Genomic DNA, 23169 nt, shown 5'->3' on the forward strand with positions numbered 1-23169 from the left:
TATCCAGTTTGCAGAGCCACACGCTAATGGAATAATCATCGAACTGATCGTTGCGACAAATGCCGCCTATAATTAATGTTGCGACCTGACGCGATCGGCGTAATAAGTTTCAAGTTTTTTGCCCGATTGTGAGCGAGTTTTTTTATCGTTACAATTTGTTTTCTTTTTTACCGTTAGCGGTGAAAAGCTGTTGAGCGAAAAATCGAATCACGACGTGTGTAGATTAACCCTTTCAGAACCGAATTAAAATCTGGCGATGGAGAATTTTTTTTTTTTACAAAGTATTTCGCTTCTTTATCTTTCAAACAAAATATTTCTAATTTTTGTAGAATTTTCGCGAACCTCTGTCATCGAAAGTTACACGCATGTTTATTATTAGTGGCCACGTAACGTTTTTCAAGTTCAAAACTTTGTATTAATAAAATAGATGCCTAGTTTACGTACGTGCATATCTTTTAATGGAATTTTAGACTGTTCTAGAAACCTAGGTATTTTTTCTCCAGATAAAAAATGAATTTTAAATAGCCTATAAAATTAAAAATGAGAACGAAAATTATACGCATCATTTTACGATTCCTTCAGACGAACTTTTTCGACTCGAATTAAGACGTACTTAAATTTCATGAACTTAATCCATGTCTTAGAAGAAAGATCTAACTTTTTGAAACGTATGTCCCCACCGGAATGGACAATTTAACCGTTTTCAAATGGTCGGGTACGAACTACACGTTTGTTTACCTGTCATTTTTACTTTTTCCGCTGAATATCGTTCGCCGCGATGCTTCTTGGGCGAAGGATCGCAGGGCTATTACGTACATTACATCCCCTCGTGAATATTAATTTCAGGTAACAGTGCGAGGTATGCAAGCAACATCGTGTAAAATATATACCAAGCGGCTTGTTATTTCAGACGAGTTTGCCCCGATGCATCGGAGTTGTGTTGCATGTACCTCGATACATATATATAGATATATAAAAAGATATACATGCACCTTATATTCCGAGCTGCAGGAATAAATCGTTCGCTCGTAAAGAACACACCTTATACCTTTTACACAGACTCTGTGAACCTATAACTTTAAACTCCGGGAACTGGGTGGAAATATAATTACGCGGTTTAACGAGCGGTCTGATCACGCAATCAACTTCCAATTAACATTAATCATACCTCGGGGATGTATAACATTTTGTTACAAGGAAAAACATCGCGAATCTTTGGGAAGCGCGAAATTGATACGCAGAGATTCGCAAATATTCTTGCTCCCTGCGGTAAATTCGTCGCCAGCGATACCCGCACGTGCAATTTTGTGCCGAACAGCGTCAGGTATTTTAATTTTTTTTTTTTTTTTTTTTTGGTTTTTTTGGTTTAGTTTCTTTTAAACTCGGCTGCAGCGACTCTGCTCGAAATTCAAAGGAGTTCATCGCGGTGGGCGTTACGAATGACCCGGATAATTGATGGAATTCTAAATTGGCACTGCGGACGACGTTGAAGCGGCGTAGTTAAAAATACCTAGTCGATACCGAGCCACACGTGCCTTCTGTACCGAACAATTCGATTCGCGAAAAGTTCGCCGTGCGAGAAACGCGGGGAATTCTATTTAGCTATAATTATACCTTATATTCTGAATGCGTGTAACTGTAATTGCGAGAAGCATTCAACGTTCCGCAGATACTGGATAAAGTAACATCTGACAATAATCGTAGACGATATAAATTTCCACCACCACGTAACGCCATTTTGATGAATTCGAAGATTGTAACCGGTGAGATGGTAAACGATTTCGCACCCTTCGAGGAAAGGGATGAAGAATACCGGTGACGCGGGGTGAAATCCTCCCCCAGGAAGGCCGCGAGCCCGAGGCTCGTTTGGCTGATCCGACGGGAAGGCAAGACTTATCTAACACGCACCTCGGTGGATGTAAGTTATCGAGGTCGGTGTAAAATTTTAACAAATCGATCGGCCGAGGAACGCGGCTGCCGGTTCTTCGCCCGTTTGTTCGATCCGCAAACCCGGAGGCAAAATCGGTGCGAACCGACGCCGGCGGCTCCTCGTCTTCTTCTTCTTCTTCTTCTTCTTCCTCTTCCTCTTCCTTTACCGCGCGCGCACGCCGAGCTTTTCATGTTAAGTTTATCGCGTATTGACGATATTTTACAATAAGGTTCTTTGATATACGAGGGATTTGGCTTATATTTGAAAGTTTCACCGTTACGGAGGTTCCGCCACGGCGAGTCGTGGGTGGTTCGTGTGCCACGGCTACCCTTGTTTTATTATACCTTACACATACCCTGACGATCGGAGGCTGATGCAGCCCTGCCGAATATGTGGAAAATACACAGGCGTTCTTTAGGTACCTAACTACCTACCTACCTACCTACCTACACCCTCCTCTCGATCACGGCTCGCTTATACTCCCTTCTTCGTTTCGCCTTGGTTTATGGCAGAAGTATAACCTCGGTGCTGTATTACAAGAACAGGGTGAGCTTTCATAAATCTAAAGGCTAACGCGATAAAGGTGCCCGAACTTGCTTCGCCTCTTTTGTACATGATAAGAGGAGGAACAACTTTGTAGGCGATACACGGAAATCTTGACGCTCTGCTGGAAGAGGAAGAAGAGAGAAAAAAAAAACGAAAAAAACATAGGACAACATTCCTCGCGACCTCATCGGAGCATTTTTTTTTTTTTTTATTTTAACTCTTTTCAAATTATTTTCAACAAAATTATCTCCGTGGAAATTTTATCGTGCAGCGACACGTGTGCCGCTTTGAAGATTGTTCGTTTATCGTTTCAAAAATCAAGTTCACCCTGCGGTAAATACGCATCGATGTAACGAATCGTGTCTATGCACGTGGTAGTAGAGAATTTTTGCAAAACGTGGACTGTGGACCAAGTTGTAGAAATCTTGGGTCGAAATCTGATCTAGTTTCGAGAACGTATCAACAATTTGTTTGAAAGTTTGCGAAAGTAACTTGCGTATGCGATGTATGTATAGGGTATAACCTGTAGAGATATACAACGACTTCAAGGCATATCGAAAGGGAAGAACGAAGATCCGTAGGATCAAATTTGAATAATCTCTGGCAGGAGAGAAAAGCGAAGTTATCAAGTCTGACAGCTTTCAAACTTGCTCGATAAATTTTATACACCCGTACACGTATACATATAAGTAAATTATACCTATAGGTGTATATAAAAATCAGAAAGTAGCCGGGCAGGAAATCGCGCTGCAGATTGCATATTGCTGCATAAAATCAGGTGGTGGTTCCTTTTTTTTCCCTTTTTTTTTTTTTTTTATTCTTTCAATCTTTCTCGTCTCACTTTCACCAGCACCCCTTTTTTTTCCACCCCACCTTCCGCATCTCGTGCACGTATATCTATACTCGTTTCCGGTCGTCGCGTTTAACGACGTTCCCCGAGCCCCGAAACTAAACCGCACAAGTACCTACCTACCCTCTACTCTCATGACGATTATCGTTTATGACCGCCGGATAGATTGACTCGCGAGGAATTATTACCGTCGGTTGGAAAAGTAGCTTTGACAAAATCAGAGTTACGCAGGTTTTGATACATATAGATGTATACGGAGATTAGAGAAATAATTCCGTAATTTTGAGAGAATTTTTTTTGTTCTCGTGTCGTTTTGTTCTTCGATTCCTGGCGACGCTTTTTTTTCCTTCCACTTGCGCGACACACGCGCATCGATTAATCGCGCATTCGTAGGTGTAACATGCGTCATGCCGTAGAACGATAAACCCGGCTCATCGTTACGCGCTCTCTCTACTTTGATTTTGCAGAGCTTGCGGCTGGGCAAGAAAGATTGCGATTTGAAAGCCGTAGTTCGAAGGGCGTCTCGGAGCTGCAAGCGTTTAAGAGGATGGTAAACGGGGGACGAAAATACGAGACGACGACGATGCTGCTGGTTTCGGCTGGCGGCGGATAGAGCGAAGTCAAAGAGACTGCACAGAGAACCTCGCGGAATGGCGCAAATTGAAACGAGGATTAAGACGTCAGGGTGGCTTCAAGGCTCCCTCACCCCCAAGCCAACCCTCCCACTTCCGCTCCTCCTCTCTCTGTTGATTAATTTAAATAGTTTCCCGCCGCGCCGGCGGTGTGGCTCAGACAAAGGCACCAAGTGCCGCTGTAACTGACTTGAGGCAGGATGTTTGCCGGCAATGGAAGGACTACCGGGATCGAGGAGAGACTTAAAGTGGATGCAACAAATTGCGCGTTGACGTTTGCTACGAATTTTCACACGTCGCGCACACTTCTTCGCCGTAATTATTGTTTATCTTGGAACGCTAGGGATTGTGTTTCAGGTTTTTCAACACTTTTAGGTAATTGTTATCGTCGGTGGCGCCGACGTACGTTTCGAACATTGCCGAGAGCCGACGGACGAGATCGGATTCAGAATTGTCGCGAAGACGCGAAGCTGGAAGGAAGGAACAAAGGAAGAAGGACTTGCAGTGTTTCTTTCCTGGACTCGCATACCGTAGAACCGTTGCCTGGCGACCAAAGCGTATCTTCCGTCTGGATGACCCGCTGTGTTTCCCAAGGAGGTATACGTGTACAAACTACCCCTTCTATCCCGCCTTCTTCCCCCTTTTCGTTCTTCCTATTTATTGTACCTGCCATTCAACGCCGGATGAGTTTTGAATTCCTCGAAATAAGATGGATGACGATTCTTCCTGCCTGCAACCCCCACGACCGTTGTATGTTCTACTCTACGTGTTACTTTTGTCGGTGCCGTGAGAGTGTCGGGGGAAAGATCAAGAAGAAGAAGAAGAAAGGGATCTGAAGAGCCGCGGATCCGTTCTTTAATTTGATCCTCTCCAACCTTTATGATCATGTCATTATCTCAGTAGTTCAGATTTAAATCGTCACGATTTCTATTTCCAAAACATATTTAAAAATCAGCATGGTGTAAATTGTACCGTCGAGATGTGGAGGTGGAGTAAAGCGAGATAAAGAGAGAGATTGGAAGGTGGAGAGGGGTGGCTAATTCGAGACAGCTCTCGCGCTGACAGCCTCGTCGTTGAAGAAGAAGAAGAAGAAGAAGAAGAAGAAGAAGAAGGGGAAGAATACGAAGAAGTTCAGCTCGGTCCCGAGGCCTGTTCAACATTCTAAATATTTCAAAAGTTGGACTCATTTGAATTGGAACATCTTTAGGCGAGAAACCCCGGTTCCACATCGGTACCAGCCCTGTTCCAACAGAGTTCTACGGAGTTTCTTGAGGGCGGCAGGGGTGGAGGAGGAGGAAGGTAGAGCGCCCTCTGTACTTACACCCCCGACTGCCAGTGCCGTTCCCAGGATTTTCGTGACTGTTGTCTTCCCCTCATCCACCAGCCTTACAGACCAGAAGGAAGATTCTTTCCTCTCCTACAGCTCCGGAAGCTCCGGTCCGATTGATTTAGATTCTTGAAACTTTTAGCGCCGAAGTTTCATCATCCCTCCATTTCTCTCATTCCCTCTCTCTCCCTCTCTCTTACTTTATACCCTTTTACTCTTTTACCTTCATCTCGGTAGGACTAAAAAAAAACTGCCCTGTGAGATTCACGCTGACAAATTGACCGAATACATTCGGTTATCGCGATGTGCCGATCATTATTATTATCATTGTTTGGATTAACGGAAAAGGAAAAAAAATGTCGAGCAGACGCGACGAGTATACAAAATTTGCCCGAGATATTTTGAACCGAGTGCCGAATGAGATCCGCGTTAATTTCCGGGGACCGGAAGACTCGAAAAATCTTCCTTGCCAAAAAGCTGATGGTGTACCGTCTCTCTCTCTCTCTCTCGTTTTCTCTTCTGCACGAACAGGGGTTGTATACGTACGTATGTACGCGTGTATGTATGTATGTACATCTACCTGCAGTACCTAACACTTCTTGGACAAACTTCTGTTTCTACTTTATTAAACAGGGGGATAGAGGCTTTTTTATACGTGTCTCCGTACACCAGCTTTCAGATATTACAAGATGAGTCGGGGCTGTGAATTCAGCTTGATTTCGCGCCGATAACAAGAACTTGTACATTATACACATACGTTTCTGTGCGTACATACACACATTGAAACGACGACGAGGACTCTGATTAAACGCAATAAACCGAATCAAGAGTTTCTTCCAGCATCCGCTATATATGTATATATATGTATGTGTGTGTGTGTGTGTGTGTGTGTGTGTGTAGGTATAGGTATGCGTGTGTATGTACACAAGGTGAGCTGCGCTCTCTTTTGATCAATCGAAATTCAACTCCTCTCGATATTCCGCGCGGAGAACTGCGTATACACACAGATGCGGATTATAAATCTGCAGTGCTCGCGTCAAAGAAATGGTTATATACATGCATAATACCAAACCTACGCAGTGCAAGCGAGGTGAACTTTTTCCGCCCGCATCACACTTTTCACCAAGCGCTAATACGTATAGTATATACCTGCAGAGATGAGGGTTATTACACCGTTTGCCCGCCTCTGAATATACGATATTATTACGCGACAGACGGCCAAAGACTCTTTCTCCGTAGACCGAAATTTGCTAACGTCAAGATGAAATCGACGTTTTCTTCCCTCCTTCAAGACTCTCTACGAAACGCTCGGGGGAATTCTTTTCTTTTTTTTTTTTTTTTTACTTGTTCGCAAATTGAATCATCAACATTTTCTTCTCCAAGCATTGTACACGTAGCCAGGTATTTTTTCAGAATAATACGCCGGGTAAAGAGGCGCAAGCACGATGTTAGATAGATAGATTTAGACGGTGTATCTTTCCTGGTTCGTTAGCGACTCCCTTGGACACCGTGTCACTCGGTCGTTGGCTCGTCAGTTTCCGTTCCTCGAAGGATATAAACGGAGGAATAATAAGGAGAACGATGAAAATTCTTGCTTCGTTTGGAAAAGATTTGTCGAATATATCGTACACGATGATATAAATTAATTTTTTTTCCTTTCGATTCGGAGAAATGTTGTTTGATCCAGTATAAAAAATTTGTGTTATCAAGTGAAACCTTTGGTCGAATTGAAGAAACGTAATTTTTTATCACCGTATTTTACCGGCGTTTGGTGGTAGATTCGAAAAACCTTTTCATTTTGCGTATGCGTCGCGGTGCAATGTTGAAGAAAAAGATGTAATCCACGATCGAGTGTGTTTCGCTTATTCAAGCCGGCCGCGTTCTTCTTCCTCGCCCGTTGTGTCCTGGAGAGACGTCTAAGGACCGTCTCGAGTCGGGTTGCGGAGTCAAGTCGAGGAGGCGCCATTCGATAACTATAACGAGAATCGATATCTCTTCACCGGATTTTTATGTTCTCATTCTTATCTCTCGGCGCTTGGAATTTAAATATTGATACGAAATTCGTCGGAGAACGGGTCGTACGTTCGAATTACAAGGCACATCTAGGAAGAAAATAAAAAAAAAAAAATAATAAAAACATTCGTCTCGCAAACAAAATCGTTTTCTGCGCGATAACATTGTCAGGGTAAATTTCCGTTGCATCCATAACTCAAATTTCTTTACTCGCGTAAAAAAGCCCCGTGAGCCGGAGTTGGACTTCGCGCGATCGTAAACAGGTATGGCAAAAAGATAATGGAGGACTGCTAAACGATCAGGCTACAATTGTGCAGGTAGGAAGTAATGGGCGATATAGAGATTTCCTGTGACATACATGGGAGGGTCGGGGTTACCGGAAACGACATGCAACGCGGTCGGTGCGTTTTAGATTATAGCCGACGGTTGATCCTTGGAACGATGTACGTAACCACGTAGGTTTAAGGGGGTACTTTTCGTCATTCCGTCGCTGCCTACGGAGGCCGATATTAAACCTGATCTTAGCCTTTTACCGTGCTTCCTTATGTCCAGGGTAACAAACCAGTCTTGATTGGCTCGTTAAATGTCACGACACCGTATTGCCTGCACCCGGTGCCTATTTACTCCATACACGCAAACACGCGCGCACACGCACACGTGTGATTTCCTCAAGGCCCGCTTCTCGGCCTTATTGTCGCGCGTTACTTCCGTCCATTCGCGAACAAAGCGAGCGCCACTCGACGCAAATTCAGGTATAAAATAACGGCGCGACGTATGAACAGGAGCTTAGCCCTCGTGCTCAGAGCGTCGGAAAAGCTCTTGATTCCGAGCGGCAATCGAATCGGCGAATCGAAATATCTTCACATTTTTGTTGCGTATGAAATACTATTAAAATTTTCGAGATTGTCGAAGGGCTAATTTGGGCGTGTAAAGATACTTCGCAGAGTCTAAGATGAGTGAAACAGGGGAGAAGACTTGTTTTATGTTACGTACAGGTATTGTAGTGAAAAAGGGTAAGTCTGCGTTTTGAGTAAAGTCTGCAACTCTGAGGATCAAAAGACTAAAAGTTTCAGTTGTTTAACGGTAAAACAAACTTTCGTGAAATTAATTTTCTCCTTCTTGTAGTTTCAAGCTGTAACGATTCAAGTATTCCCGCTTAGAGTCGGAACAATGACCGAAATGAATTTCACTCGTGGTGTCAGTCACGTGGTGTGCTTCTTCGCCAACGCGCTTGAACGATTTTTTGAAACTCACGCGAAGTTCTATAAAAGTTTATTAAAACTTATCTTAAAGAAATAAATATCTCGACAAAGGTACGGTGATAGGAATTTTGGTGTCGACAACGGCTGATTACTCAAGTCGAAGAACATTATTCAAAATTTATGTCGAAACATTAGTCAAAATCACCGAATGTCGAAAGATGAGTTGAAATTTTTATGATAATACGTAAAATTGTGAGTGATAAATCGGAAGAGAATAATGTTGTGAGACAAGTCCAGACAGGTAGAATAAAAAAATCAGAAGACAATTTCAAACTATACAACTTTAATCGATTCAAGTAGTTCTACGCAACTACTGTACAAGTGAGAGATTATATGCATATGTATGGACGAATAAACAGTTTAGAATATAAAGATTTGTCGTGAATTTGATATAACAATTTACGAATCAAATTGATTGATCGAACGTTTCTATGTATTAATTAATATATAAAACTGTCTAGAATACGAAAGTATAACTATTAGTAATGATATTCGTACGACGATTACAATCGCACAAAGCTTAGGATAAAGTATAATATCGCCAAGTCCAAAGAACAATAATTGTTATAATCTAGTTTTGTGTACCTGCAGTTGTGCTAATTTTTTATTTTTCAATTCGTGTAGATTACACACAAAATAAGCATCTAAAAGAGGCTAATACAATAATCGAATGTATTTCCTTGCTACGATCTGTTTCTCTATCAGGTATTTTTCCCATTCAATTTATCGAACACTCAACGAAACTGATTTGTCACAAATCGGAGACGGGAATTGCAGATCGTATCTCATCTCCTGTCAAGTATTTCGCATATATCCGGTAAATTTCTCGCTAAAACCGAGCTCATTGAATATTATTTTCAAACGATTAACGCTGATATTTCCCCCGTACACGGACTAACATCGTTCGCGCGGATCGTTGCCACGGGATGCAAGTGCAGGTCGAATCGATGTCTCCTCCTCGAGTGAAGAGGCGTAGATATCCATACAAAGTAGAGATTTCAAAGTTGAGGATCGCCCGTCGCGACGCCGCGGGTGAATGCCGTTTCGATCCCCCTGATATGCAAAAATGCCGACATCCGCTGACGGGCGGGGGCGTATTTTATCCACCTTGAACGTAGATTTTTCACGACTATGTATATCCGGTATCCGATAATCCCGGTGCAGCCGGTTCCGATTCTGCAAGACACGGATGACGCGGATTTTTCCACGTTAAAAACAAACAGCGAACGGACAAAATCGCGAGCAATATAAAAAAAAATAAAAAACAAACAAATAAACAAACGAACAAACTCGCACAACCTATAGGATCGACGATTTTCACGGATACGCATCGATAATTCGTTCTTCCTCGATGTCCTGGCCTCCGTACGTAGCCGAATCGTTTCGAACAGTGGTTATAGAAATTCTGGTGAAATTGTGCACATTGACGCTGGTCTAGAACCGTCAAACTTGTCGGGGTCATTGACCCGTTCACAGCGAGTCGGACCGAACTAACCCAGGCTGGGCTGGGCTGGGTTCAGGCACACCCGGTCCAACCTGCGCCCATATTTACATCCGCACCCATACACGCGTGTAAATATATGCAGAGGACTCACCTGGTAAGAGTCGGAGTCGCTGCAACCCCCGGTGAACGCGCCGGATAACTACGCGGACTTCCGGACATCAAGTATTCTGAAAGAGATGAAAATTCGTATTTAGTTGGCGAGTTTGTTACTTACAATTTGGTACGTCGGAGTCGAGTTGCTACGACGAGTAATGGGGAACACTGCGTTGTTACAGTCTCTGATTTCGGTTGGACAGGTTGTTAAAAATCCACGAATCGAACGGATCTGGTTTATTGTCAGACCTATCTTGACCTATCTCGATTTCAGATATTGCGGTTATCTCATAGGTCGTCGGGAACATTTGCAAAGTGAAACTTGATCGGTACTCTGTGACGTCCGATCGTTGATTACGATTCTCGTTTATCGCGGTGAAACTTTTCTCCGGATTTATCTCGCTGACGAGCGTCTGTTCCGGGGTATCGGATAACATCCGTGCGTGTAATTTACCGGTATTCAAATCCCCCGCGACAGAGGAACTATTTTGAGAACGTCGCACTGGGTCTGACGAGTGGCTACCGCTGCGTAACTTGCGTCTAATTAGCGAAGCCCAGGTAACGCGACCCGGATTGAATACCCCAGGTGCTTCTCCGGCGGCGTGGCGGTAACCGGTAAACCGTTAAACTGGTAAACTGTAAATTGGTGAGCCAGTGTATACAAGCGGCTGGATGAGGGATAATTATATCTGACTAATGAGAGAAATGAATACACCTACTGGCTTGTTGACGCTCATCCCCCGCATTATACGCGAGACCTATACGTCCCGTTCTGCGCTCGGCTCGTTGTACGGAATTGAAATTTTCACGAAACAACGAAAAGTACGTTTCGGGGGTGGAAAGAAAAATAAAATTCTTGTAACGCGATCCGGTGATTCTCACGTTGAAACGAAGCGCAATCGTATCTAACTTGTACGATACAACGACCGATGATTAATGAAACGACGGAGAATAGATACGAGAATAAGTTGAGGGTGGAATTAGGATTAATTAATCCACGTCGTTGTTCGTTTAATTCGTTAATTGATCGGCGCTTCTTCGAACCGGGTGCGGTGCAGCGGTTTCACCCTGGTTTCCGGTACCGAGCTGGTTCTTCGTCGAGGGTCTCGGTGCTCGCGGTCGGAGAATCATTTTCACATTTCACATCCTGCGTATTACATATTACACACGCGTATGTAACGTACGAGCTGTTTTATCTGGAATTCGGATCGTCCGTTGGCGATTAGCGACCTCATAGTCGTTACTCGCCTCGCACGATTATTAATACACCGTTTCTAAAATCATGGTTATATTACCGAATCGAAATCAGCGCACCTAAGCTTTCCGGATTCGTACTCTAATTTCTGGCGATTCTTATCAACCTGCGGCGGTTATTGGATGAGAAGTTTTTTGCGCAGGTGTACCCAAAAATTAGTAAAGATACTTATCTTTTCAATTGATAAAACGAGGTATGACAAAATTTCGTCTGGCAAGGGTCAGATATCACGTTTAAAGGCGGGGAAAAACGAGTCATATGGAGTGTCGGGTTTCACGTAGCGGAGCTTTTGAGTATGGGATCGAAAATAACCGGATGCTGCCAGAAGATGCACGGTGACGAGTTACTCAGGGTCCGTTGTGTGTCTTCTCGGTTATTTCTCCGAGGCGATATCAGGTTTGAAAATCGATGGAATCAAGTAGCAGCTGAGGGTCAACGGGGGGGAGGTGGAGAAGTGGTGTCGAGTATGTATTCCAACGGAGGCGATTAGTCCGGACGATACATCGGCCCCGGTCCCGATGATAAATAACGAGAAATAGGGCAAAGATCTCCTCCTCCTCCTCGGCTATATTGGAATTTGGTTTAATTAGAAACGGTTTTACAGAGAGCCTATCTCGGGGCGTTAATTCCAACACGTCTGGTCTTACGCGAAGCGAGATTCTCGTTGTTAGATACAGAGACCTGGTGAACGAGGGAGCGAAAGCAGGCATGCGGTCTCGGGTCGGATACAGGTGTTCGATTCCAAAGGCAGCTTCCATGGCTTCCATAAGAACCATCGGGATCTCAGGGCACTCTTGCCTCTTGCCACTAGACGATTTGTCATTGTCCAATGTTCGAGGAACCTTTTTTCGCCTTGTTTCTTATAACCGCGGGCTACGAAATACGGACCGATGAATTTTCCCCGACTTTTTTTTTTTTTTTTTTTTTTCGTTTCCCGTATCCTTATTACTCCGCAGGATGAAAATTCTCCTCTCCGTGATGGGTTTTTAAATTTCTTATTAATTTCTTCTTCTTCTTCTTCCTTTTTCATACACTTTTATTCTATCCTATTTTTCCGGTCATTGAATATAAGAGAACGAGTCGAACGAATGAAACGACGCGTTGTACAGTGGCGAATGTGTACCTAATGGTGTTTATTATTTATTACACGATTATATAATACGATGTTCGATGCGTGGCTCAAGTGTGGGAAAAAAAGCTTTTTATCGAACTGTCGAAATTATTGCCCATCTTGTATATTCAACATTCTTTCGTTCGGTGGATTCGTGGACGGGTACATACGTGTAATATGCATAAAAACATTCCGTGAATGAGAATTAGGGGGAGAAGTAAGCGAATGAAAAATAAAAAAGTAAAAAAAAAAAAAATAATAAATAATTGGAAAGCAACAGGAGAAATTCCGACGAATTCATTGGGTACGTGATAATTGTACGCGTGGGCGTGTGAAAGGTGCGCCAAGTATGTAAAGATTAATCGGATCGTGTTTAGGAATCTTGGAAGGCAGGTAGGTACTTATAATTCTTACAATCGGGTAAAAGAAAGTGAAGAGGATCGGCCGGTGATTATCTCAAAATTCTCTGGTAAAACGACAAAAAAAAACAAAAAAAAAAAATGTTCAATTTCACGAGACAGAGTCGTTATATTGACACTTATATTGATAATTGCCAATGAGAATAAAAAATGTATATACCTACATGAGGTCTGTAATTGAATTCTTGTTGAAAAATTGATTGAAAAATTCATTAGGTCCAATTTTCGTTAATTCAAAAGTGTGAGAATTGGGAGAAAAAGTAGCTGTCCGTGTAAACTTTCGTTGAAATAAATTGGCTCCCAGTTGTTTGGTTCGAGAAAAGCTGACGGTTTCATTGGTTCTTCCGTGCCTCATATGTTTGGCTTCGCTTTATACATATTGGCAAGGATAATATTGGCTCTGTTAGTTTGAGCTGACGAGATGGTAGATACCGACGTCGATTCGCGGTGGTTTTACAGAACGCGGAGCGTCGCGTGGCGTCGATAGGTTTAATGCTAAGGGGCGTAAAGGAAGGAGAGACGAGAGGAGCGTCGGAAATCCTGCTAGGGAATTCAACGGAATTTTCAGGGGAAAATCCTTCGACGAGGGAACAATTTGATGGGCTTTCGTCGTTGCTTAGCAATTACTTACGGGAACCTTATTTGTTTTGTACAACGGTTGCCTCGGTGACGAGACGACGCGACGCGACGCGTCGCGACGTTACGACGACGTCGCGCAGGGAGAAATCGAGAGCCGATATCGAAAATTTTCTATTAAGAGTTTTTTTTATCTTCGTGGCATTAATTAACAAGGGGTGAAAAAAAAAAACTTTGTCCCTAATTGAAGGACAGAATTCTTTCTTTATTTGCTTATCAAGCTAAATTCTCGCTGAGCGATTGCAGGATGCAAAGAATTTCGGTTCGGAGAATTTCACAAAAATTATCACTCGGCTGCATAATATTTTCTTATCTCGGCGTAATTAATCAATTTATTATTTCATTTGACTTATTTGGGTGAAATTTGTTTTTACAAAACAAGCCAAGATTTTAAGGCTGAATTATATTTATTTGCTTAATATTCTCTGCATTTGATTCTGCTTAATAAGCATATCGATCTTTCATATGAATATATGTCTCGCGAACGAAATCGAGATTCATTAAATAAGGAAATAATATCTTTTCAAAATCACCAAACTTTTCGAAATTTGAACGGAAATTTTTCATTTCATCGTGATATGGTTCGGAAAATCTCTTCAAAACTCGCAACTGAAATACAAAATGATCGAACAATTCCAAAGAAAACGACGAAATTTCACGTTAAAATCTCGTTCGATTTTGCGAAAGAAACGGCAGATTTATAAATTCTCGTCGCACAACTAGCGTGACCGAGAGTCGCCGGGAATCGTGGACCTTAACCTTACTCTAGTAGGACGTCATTTTCACGGCTTAATTGAGGATCCCGTGAAGTTTTACAAAGACGCCCCTGGGAGTAAGAAAATGTTGAAAGTCGTGTCCTGCCCTCGCGGCACACGCGGACCGCTCGTCCCATTGTCAAATTTAATATCTCGCCCCCTATTCTCCGGGCAATCCGAGCCAGAGGTTGGATTTTCCTCAAAGGCTACTCACGGCCGGAGTCGGCCCCAAGTTTCTCTACCCTGTATCCCCAATTTCTCTTGCTTGTCAGTGTATCTCTCTCCCTCTCTCTCTCTCTTCATCCCCTTCCACGCGAGACTCGCGAGCCTCGCCCTCCCTTCGGGGGTAGAAACTCTAACCAAGGTAATACACTGCCACTCTCCTGCCTCCCGGCTTAAATAATAGAAAACATTTGGCGCAGTGGCCTATATGATTTGTTCGCGCCGAGACGGAGCCGAGATTTTCAAGATTCAGGTTAAATTCTCGGCACAGTTTTCTCAGTTTTCTCAGTTTCGTTTTGAATTTAAATTCTCGAGTCTCTCGAAATTCCCGCTGTTCGTCGCAGCGGGAAAATCACAATATCGCTAATTTGTTGCGATGAGATATTTATACGACGATGACGAAGTGGAATAACTTTTAATTTCATCATTTCTTGCATGTTTAATATATACGACGAGGTGACGTCGCGACGTTTGAATATTTTTTCTTTTTTCTTTTTTCTTCAATTTACCAACGTCGCGCGTATGCACGGATAAATTGCGTTTAAAAGTCGGGCCTAAATTCACGCTGTTGATACAAAAATTATGCCAACACGCCGTCGAGATGCAGAACCGACATACCGACGGGGAAAAAAATGGCACAAACCCCGCTGCAATTCATCCCTCGCGATACATTTCCCAGGAAGAGAAACACGTCGCGGTTTACAGACGTGTACGCACTATACTTTATTTACATTTTAAATCCATTAGGGGATATATTCGTGACGAGGAACTGAGTCGTTATAAATCATTCCCTCTCGTTCCTCGTTGAACATTACACATTTATACGTAGGTGGAACGTTGTATACCCATATATACATGTACATATGTACAATGCCGGGAACTATTTTTTTAGTGCCCCTTTATTCCCCTTCATTTATCCTTTCAAGCTAGCGACTAACGGTTCTTCGATTGTTAATTACTTTCATCGCAGAACGTGACTGTCAAATGCAGAAGAAGGCTGCATCGCGTGACGAGAGAAGAAGAGACGGCAATTTTATTGTTCGATGAAAAAAATGTTGGTCGTCTGTATTTTACATTTTCATCTCCTAATTATTTTCGCCTTGTTTTTTTTTTTTTTGTCGTCGCTCGTACGTCAGCGAGCTTGTTTCTTTCACCCCTTCTGTGTTGTATTTTTTGTTTCACACTTTTTCTTCCATATTATCAGCTTCTTCGTAGAATCAATTTTCGCCACTCGAGGCCTTTTAACGTCGTGGCATTTAATTACCTCCTGAATTCCGGAGAAACTTGGGAGATTGTAAACTTTCGTCATCCACGAACGGGGATCGCTGACGGAGTTTTGGTATCCAATTAAAAGCATCGATGAGTTCAAAGTCACGCGCGCTGTAAAGTCGAGTCGAGTCGAGTCGAGCGACAACCGGAAATTGTCAGATCTTCAAACACGGGACTTCGTTGTCAGTCACCGCTTCCAATCAGACGATGCATCCTGCGGAATATCACGTATTTAAACGTCACGCAACATCTCAACCGCTGCAACGAGCTTGGACGCGTCGAAGAAACGTTGTGCGAGTATCAAGTGTCTCGTTACGTCGGAGAAAATCACGCTCCTCGACGTCTCCACGCAGAGACAATTATTCATTTATCGTTACCAGTTTCCTCGTCAATCTGCGAATCCTGGACTTTAATTATTCACCGATTTACATTTTGCAGACAATTAAAATTGAACAATCAAATCGTCGTACTTTCTGAATTTTCATGCACGACCCGCGGCGATTCGTTTGAAATACTTTGAATTTATCGCAGCGTTTTTAATTTCTTTTCTCTTTTTTTCTTCCCATTTGTATCTATCACGAACGAGAAATTTCGTCCGATATGAATGTACATAAATTTACTCGTCGAGGATATAAATCGTTCAATAGATTCGTATATTCGGATGAGTAATCGTTCAGCCTGTGTCCCGGAATTCCGTATTATTCATTACACGAACCATTGTTCAGTGTATAAGGTGAAAAAAATTTATTGTATTATTATGGTTATGTATAATTAACGCGCAAGAGATCAAAATTACAAGGGATTTTGAATTGGCGACGAAGTGGGTACGAAATTTTTTTTTACCAGTCTATAATTCGTTATGCATTTTCATTCCGAAAATTGATAGTGATAAAATTTTCTCAAATATACCGTAATAATCGTCATCATTATCGGCGAAAGAATCGGACAAAATTTTCTTCCCCGCTCACTTCCTTTCTTCCTACACGTATAAATATTTGAAATTTTTCTTCTTCCGGCGTTGCGTGAGGGCGATTTATTTGTCCGCTTGTTTCTTTCATATTTCTTTTTTTCATCCATCGGCGGAAAGGCCTGTTCGATAAATCATTAGGGAACCACCTTGCATAATAGATGGGTTACCGATGTTTACCCCGACGGGACTTTCACCCGCGTTTCACGTCGGGAAACTACGTTGGCATAGCGTAAGGTGCTTCCGATACATGTGATTTCCACGGTGAAACGTTGACGGGTTATTGACCAGAGCCGCGGACCGACGGATCGCGTGCGTAAACTTTGCCGTTGGGGTTTTTTCATCTCTGTCCTTTCCTCGCGCAAGAAAGGAGGAGGGAGAAGAATTTTTTCATTTCTCATATTAGGCCGAGGTTGCACAGAGCCGAAGTTCGTTGTCCACGGTTCGCTTTTTCATCTTCGCCCACATTCTTCCCGTGTGTTTTTCTTTCGATCGGTCGCCTTCGGATCCTCGGAGAAGCGACTGAACCGCGTTGTTTGCGCCCGAGGGAGACGAGCAGAGGTTTATTCGGAAGAAGGTGGAGGTCGCGTATCGCGTTGCTGTCGGCAACGGGGAGGATACACGGGGATCCAATCGACGCCGAAGGAACCTGATGAACAACGAACGTCGGGACGACGACGCGGACGCGGATCGAGGTGGAACTCCGGGACACGGACGGATTGCTTCGGGCTGTTTTCGCAGGACCGCCATTAGAGAAAAATAAACAAACAAAAGGGTCAAGCGGGTGGTGGGCGCCCTTATTTTTCCGGGGCTCGAAGGGGAGGAGATGCTATTTATTTCCCGAGATAATCGCGTATGTTTAAAAAAAAAAAAAAAACCAAGAACGGTAACGGGGCCTGAAAATACACCCAGCGCGAATTCAAATTTCCCGACGCAAGAGAACAACTTACGCTTTCATCTGAGGGTAAAAAAAAGTTTTTCGATGCACGTGATTTTTTATAAAACTAAGATTGGGGTGTTTTTTCACCCCTCACCCCTGTCACCGGAATAGGTAAAAAAAAAAAGAAAGAAAAAGATGTTGCCGTTCCACGGTCAAGCTAGTAGATGTATTTTTTCGTTCCGTGCAAAAAATCTATAACCAAAGTTCCGATTCAATTCACCCGGATTCCTGTAGCCGTTTACTTCCCGCTGTACGGGGAACGTAGTCTGACGTTATAGACGTAGTTCGGAAACTGTGATCAGTCAACACCGCAACTTTGGCGAAGGTGCCTATGTATGTACCTGCAGCAGCGTGGTTCTATCCTGACTCTTTGATCTCTTTGAATTTCCCTTCATCCTTTGGCGGAAGGCAGCAGGCCACTGCAAATATGCTTTCTGCACCTGATGGAACGCGTTTATGAACATTTTTCACCGCTATTACCCATATATTTGTATATATATATATATATATATAGATACATATGTACATATGCGCTTGAGGGAAATCGGTTTTTGATCTTTAGTTTTTGCGAAAACACCCGCGCAGTTATTGCGGGATCGAATTTTCTGAACACAAACGATTCTGAAAACCGTGTGAAAAATGTCGCGGGTTCTGGAAATTTTGAAAACGCGAATGCTTATTTTATAGCCACGATATTACGAGCGGTATAAAAGTTACGAATATACCAAATCCCTGTTATTATACGATGCCCGGTGGGGATGCAAATTATTTTTCGATTCGCACATTGTTATTATCGAATACACGCTAGCGACGATGGGTGTGAAGAATCCCTGGAGAATTCTGTGTAAATAATAAAAATTACAAATGAAAAAATCCTGTATCAATACGCGAGGGTGAGAGAGTGAACAAGTTTTTTCTACTTTTTTTTTTCTACTTTTTTTTTCTCCCTTTCGGTACACGAAATATCACGGTGATTAGAAGCATGCCGATGGGGGCACAGCCCGGATTACCACCCTCAGCCATCGTCGGCGATAAAAACAAATAAAAACAATAATGAGAGACGGCGGCATGGGGGAAAAGGGAAAAGGGCTGGACGCAACGAAACCCGGTTCTGTTTACGCGCGGGTACCGCGGAACGCGTTATGGAAACTGTATTTCACGGGGGATGCTGTACTACTCTCTGTATTTTTCCAGGAACGCGGCTACCGGTCTTGTTTTAATCATTTTTTATCGGGTGGAGGGAACGCGAGCACCGCGGCTGAAAAGTTACGCGTCGCACGTTCTCTCCTCCGCGAATAAAATGTCCAAATTTCTCGTACCGTTGGAAGGGGGGGGGGGGGAGGGATGCCATTACGCGACCGCCGATTACCATCCCTTTTTGGAAAATCGGCGGGTCGGACCGGGCAATCATTTTTGAGGTAGCGCCTCCTCGTTGAGTTGAAGTATTAGTTGATTGTAAAAATTCATTGACCACGGGGTGTTTTGTCCGTGACTTTGATCCTGGAATATTTTCTAATAGCTTTTTTTATACTGGTTTTTTTTTCACCTACTTTTTTCGACGGGTATACGGGCTGAGATTTCTTTTAGCCAGTCGTCGAGGTGGAGTTGTGGTTGAGAAAACAGGTGACACGGGGTGGGATTACTTTCGCAACGGTTAAAAATTGGCAATTGGTGGGAATCTGGTCGGTGAATAAAAAGATTCGCAAGACATTAAAATTTGTTTAAACGTATCAGCGTTAAGAAATCAATCCGAAGGTTCTAATTATGATACATATATTTTTGTCAAATATTTAAGATTCAATGTTTGTCCTGTTCGAACACGCTCTGGTTCAATGACTACGTAACAAAGTAGGGACAAGTTCTTACACACTAATCGACGATTATTATTTCTGCAAACTTTGCAGCGTCGCTCGTCGAGAGACACGTTCCGTGTTTCGAAAACTGTTTTGTCGGTGCCGGCGACGATCGGAAAAGAGAAATATCCGCGGAATCGGGCCGTCGTGCAGCGGGAGTTTGTAATCTGAGACGCGCGTGTCGGGGAATCCTGATCGGCGATCACGAGTGACGGACGCACCGGCTCGTCATTATCGTTAATGCGAGCCTCCCCTGATCGGCGAATCCCCGCCCTTCGGCGAGACCTGCTCAATATGCCCCGTGTCGGATTACGGCAAGTCGGTATCGCCTTTATAGCAATTGTTATTTGTTTTCGACCCGGTCGAGGGCTGACAGTTGCCGCAGCGACATCTCGCGATGACCCTCGCCTTGCCCTCGCCCATAAACATCCCCGTGGTGCGGGGATAAAACTGCCGATTCTATCGAATTGATTGCGATTTACCGACAGATACTCTCTGCAATCGTATCGCCGGAACCACTCCTATATATATATATATATATATATATATATATGTACGGTGTGCTTTTTGTACCAAGGAATTCGTAATTCGTAGACATCGACTACCGTTCACCCCCGAGTGCTGTCGCGTCTCTTCGGTATCTCGGCTTTTTCGCGATTATTCAAGATTTAGTTGAACGTTTCCTTCAGTTTTTCATTGTTAACAACCGCATTTCTAGTCTCGGATTGGTTAATTCTTTACCCCCCGAATCGCGGTTTTTCAACGACTGGCATAATCGGAGAGCGTCGTTTAGGGATGAATTTAATCCCCGGATAATCCAAAGACAGCGTGCACGTGTGGACGTGTATGTATATATATATATATGTATGTATTCAAGAATATAGGATGGATTCGGTGTACGGAAAGCCTTGAATCCGCCAGACCAAAACCCCCCTCTGGAGAGATCCCTTTTATTTCCCATCTTTTCCGGGGAATTTTTCTTTCTCTCATCCTCTCCGTTTCTCTCCATCTCTCGTTCTCGCTCATCCTTCTCTCCGTCTCTATTCACCTCGTTAAAAACCGCATCTGTACAGAACTTTATTCCCGCTGGAAATCTAAGACCAACGAAATTATCTTATATTCCCTCGCGTCGGATGTCAAACGTAATTTGAATCAACTCGGCGCGTGCTGCAGGGTCGGTTTGGTTATATATGTTGGTATGTATGTGTATATAAATATATATATATATATATATATATATATATATATATATATACACATGTATATATATACATATACAGCAGTCGCGAACAGGAAGAAAAAAGACACGCGGAGTCAAATTAACCTAGAAAATTGAACTTCAACGGTGAAACATGATGGAACACGAGGCGAGCCTTCTATTCGAGGGGTATGAATAAACTTTACGCCGCGAGCAACGAGGAATACCTTGACGAAAATATCAAACGGCGAACCGAGAAAAAAAAACTAAAAAAATAAAAAATACGCAGGCAAAACGAAAACAAAACGAAAACCAACAACAACGACCATTTATACTTCGCGGATCTAATTCAACTTTTAATTGTCACTGTTTTACATTCGGTTCCCTTCCCTGCTCTATATACAGTACCGCAAGCGTTCCTCCCTGCAGGGCAGGTAACATCCCGCGAGAATTCCTTCCGCGGGAAATAAATTGGCTTGCCACAAAATTAATGGAATTGAACCTACTTTGCGAAGCACAGGCAAAGCCGTTTTCTACGTGGAATAAGTTTTTTTTTTTTTTTTTTTTTTTCATTTTCATTTTCATCATCATTTTCGTTACCTCTTTTTCTGTTTTTCGCACGAATTTAGAACTCATATCATTTCCAGTAAAATCACGTCGGCGATATGAACGTAATACATTTATGTAATACGCACTGTCTAAAGCTTGTTAATCATGTTCGTGATTGTATTTCGAACAGAATATTTTTAGCGAAGTTACGAAGTTGCATTTACCATCCGCGATGCTCATCTTTGGCGTAAATTTTCAAAGTAAGCTTTCGTCTCTTGTCCACACTTCGGTTTTCTAATTTCTTACACATTTACCTATTTATTCTTACCCATGTGACAAGTTTTTACATTAATTTTATACACAGCGCGGTTATTCTCACTCTACGCGGAAGACTTTGGGCATTGACGATGGTAGAAAAAAAAAAAAAAAAAAAGATAAGGAAACAAATTCAATTTTACACAGCTAATTGTTCTCGCTAATAAGAATTATCCCAGGTCAGAGCGTCTGCGTCGTGTATATAAGGTATTTGACGCTTCGTAAATTTTCAATTTCATCCCCCAGCTGCCGCAGCACGTCGCGCGCACCCCTGTCACGCTAATTTTTCCACTTTACGTACCGCATAGAGAGATTCTCCTCGGGCCTTTGTCTTCAAAATTTCATTCACGCAAAGTAAAGTCGGTCCGATGGTTAATTACCTCAGAAATAATTAACCTCGCAATCGCAGTCTAGGATCTGAAATCCGTACGTAACAGTTGAGAAGAAAGAGAGAGAGAGAGAGAGAGAGAGAGAGAGAGAGAGAAAAAAATCCAGAATAATCAATTGGCTAAATTCTTTTTCAAATGCTTTTAATTGCACCGTTCGATTCACCATCATTGTAACATAACGATAAAAAATGACTTTAAATCACTATCAAATATGCTTATTTCTGCAGATTAAATCCTAAGGTAATTTTTAAACGCTGCGAATATAGCTTGGGAACTTTTCTATCAATACTCTCGGACACCTGCAGAATCATAGAAAAATATATATCTTGATGTATGTAAGGCCGTTCACGATCTCCTCGTAGGGTCGTTATACGGTACATTGTTTTATGTGTACAATACCTATTTTATATATATATATATATGTAAACAGTGACCATATTTTCCTGAAGCCCCGGCGGCGTTCTCGCTTATTTCCTTATAACGACGTCGTTGTCAGAAAATACGTACGCAAGTGTATATATACATATATATATATATGTACATCTAAGGAGGTAGAGAAATACGAAAAACGGTAAAGAAAAACAAAGAAAGGAAAAAAAAAATAGAATGAGAGAAAAGAAAAACACAGGGCATCGACGGCGCTGCGATAACCTGCACATACATTATACCTATATACATACATACGTACATACATCCGGTATAAACTATCGGACAAACGAGCGCCGTTCTCCGCAACCAAGTTTTTACCGCCGTTATGGTACATCGCATGGTACGTATGGATGTATGTATGTATCTATGATGTACGTACGTCGAGCCATGTGGTACCTACGTTGCATGGACTATGTATAATCGAATTCAGAATCAGGATATCACTATTACGTTGTGGGTGTACGTATACGCGTTGCCGGATACCATGCACGTACGTACGTACGTATGTATTTGTATTAACCGACGTCGTTAATAGATGAAACATCGACGGTGTTCCGTTGTACCGATACGTATGTACGGGGATGATGCACGGACACTACGCGACGTTTCTATTTTACGTAGGGTCGTTACAACGTCGTCGATCGGGACAGAGACACGGGAGACTCGAGAAGAAACGGCCAGAGATCTTGCCGAGAGAGAGAGAGA

At 42.7% G+C, this 23169-nt stretch overlaps 2 protein-coding genes across 15 annotated transcripts in view; one reads left to right on the forward strand and one right to left on the reverse strand.

Moving 5' to 3' along the window:
- Positions 1-23169, forward strand: part of LOC124294944 — a 209850-nt gene that overhangs the window by 132801 nt on the left and 53880 nt on the right. The gene's annotated exons all lie outside the window — the stretch shown is intronic.
- Positions 1-23169, reverse strand: part of LOC107221027 (teneurin-a) — a 504979-nt gene that overhangs the window by 122773 nt on the left and 359037 nt on the right. For all 7 annotated transcript variants that reach the window (XM_046742588.1, XM_046742591.1, XM_046742590.1 and 4 more), the window contains one exon: positions 10156-10231. In XM_046742588.1, the coding sequence (XP_046598544.1) occupies positions 10156-10231 (76 nt within the window). The remainder of the gene's footprint in view (positions 1-10155; positions 10232-23169) is intronic.

This window comes from Neodiprion lecontei, chromosome 6 (genome assembly GCF_021901455.1).
Source record: "Neodiprion lecontei isolate iyNeoLeco1 chromosome 6, iyNeoLeco1.1, whole genome shotgun sequence".
NCBI classification, from domain to species: domain Eukaryota; kingdom Metazoa; phylum Arthropoda; class Insecta; order Hymenoptera; family Diprionidae; genus Neodiprion; species Neodiprion lecontei.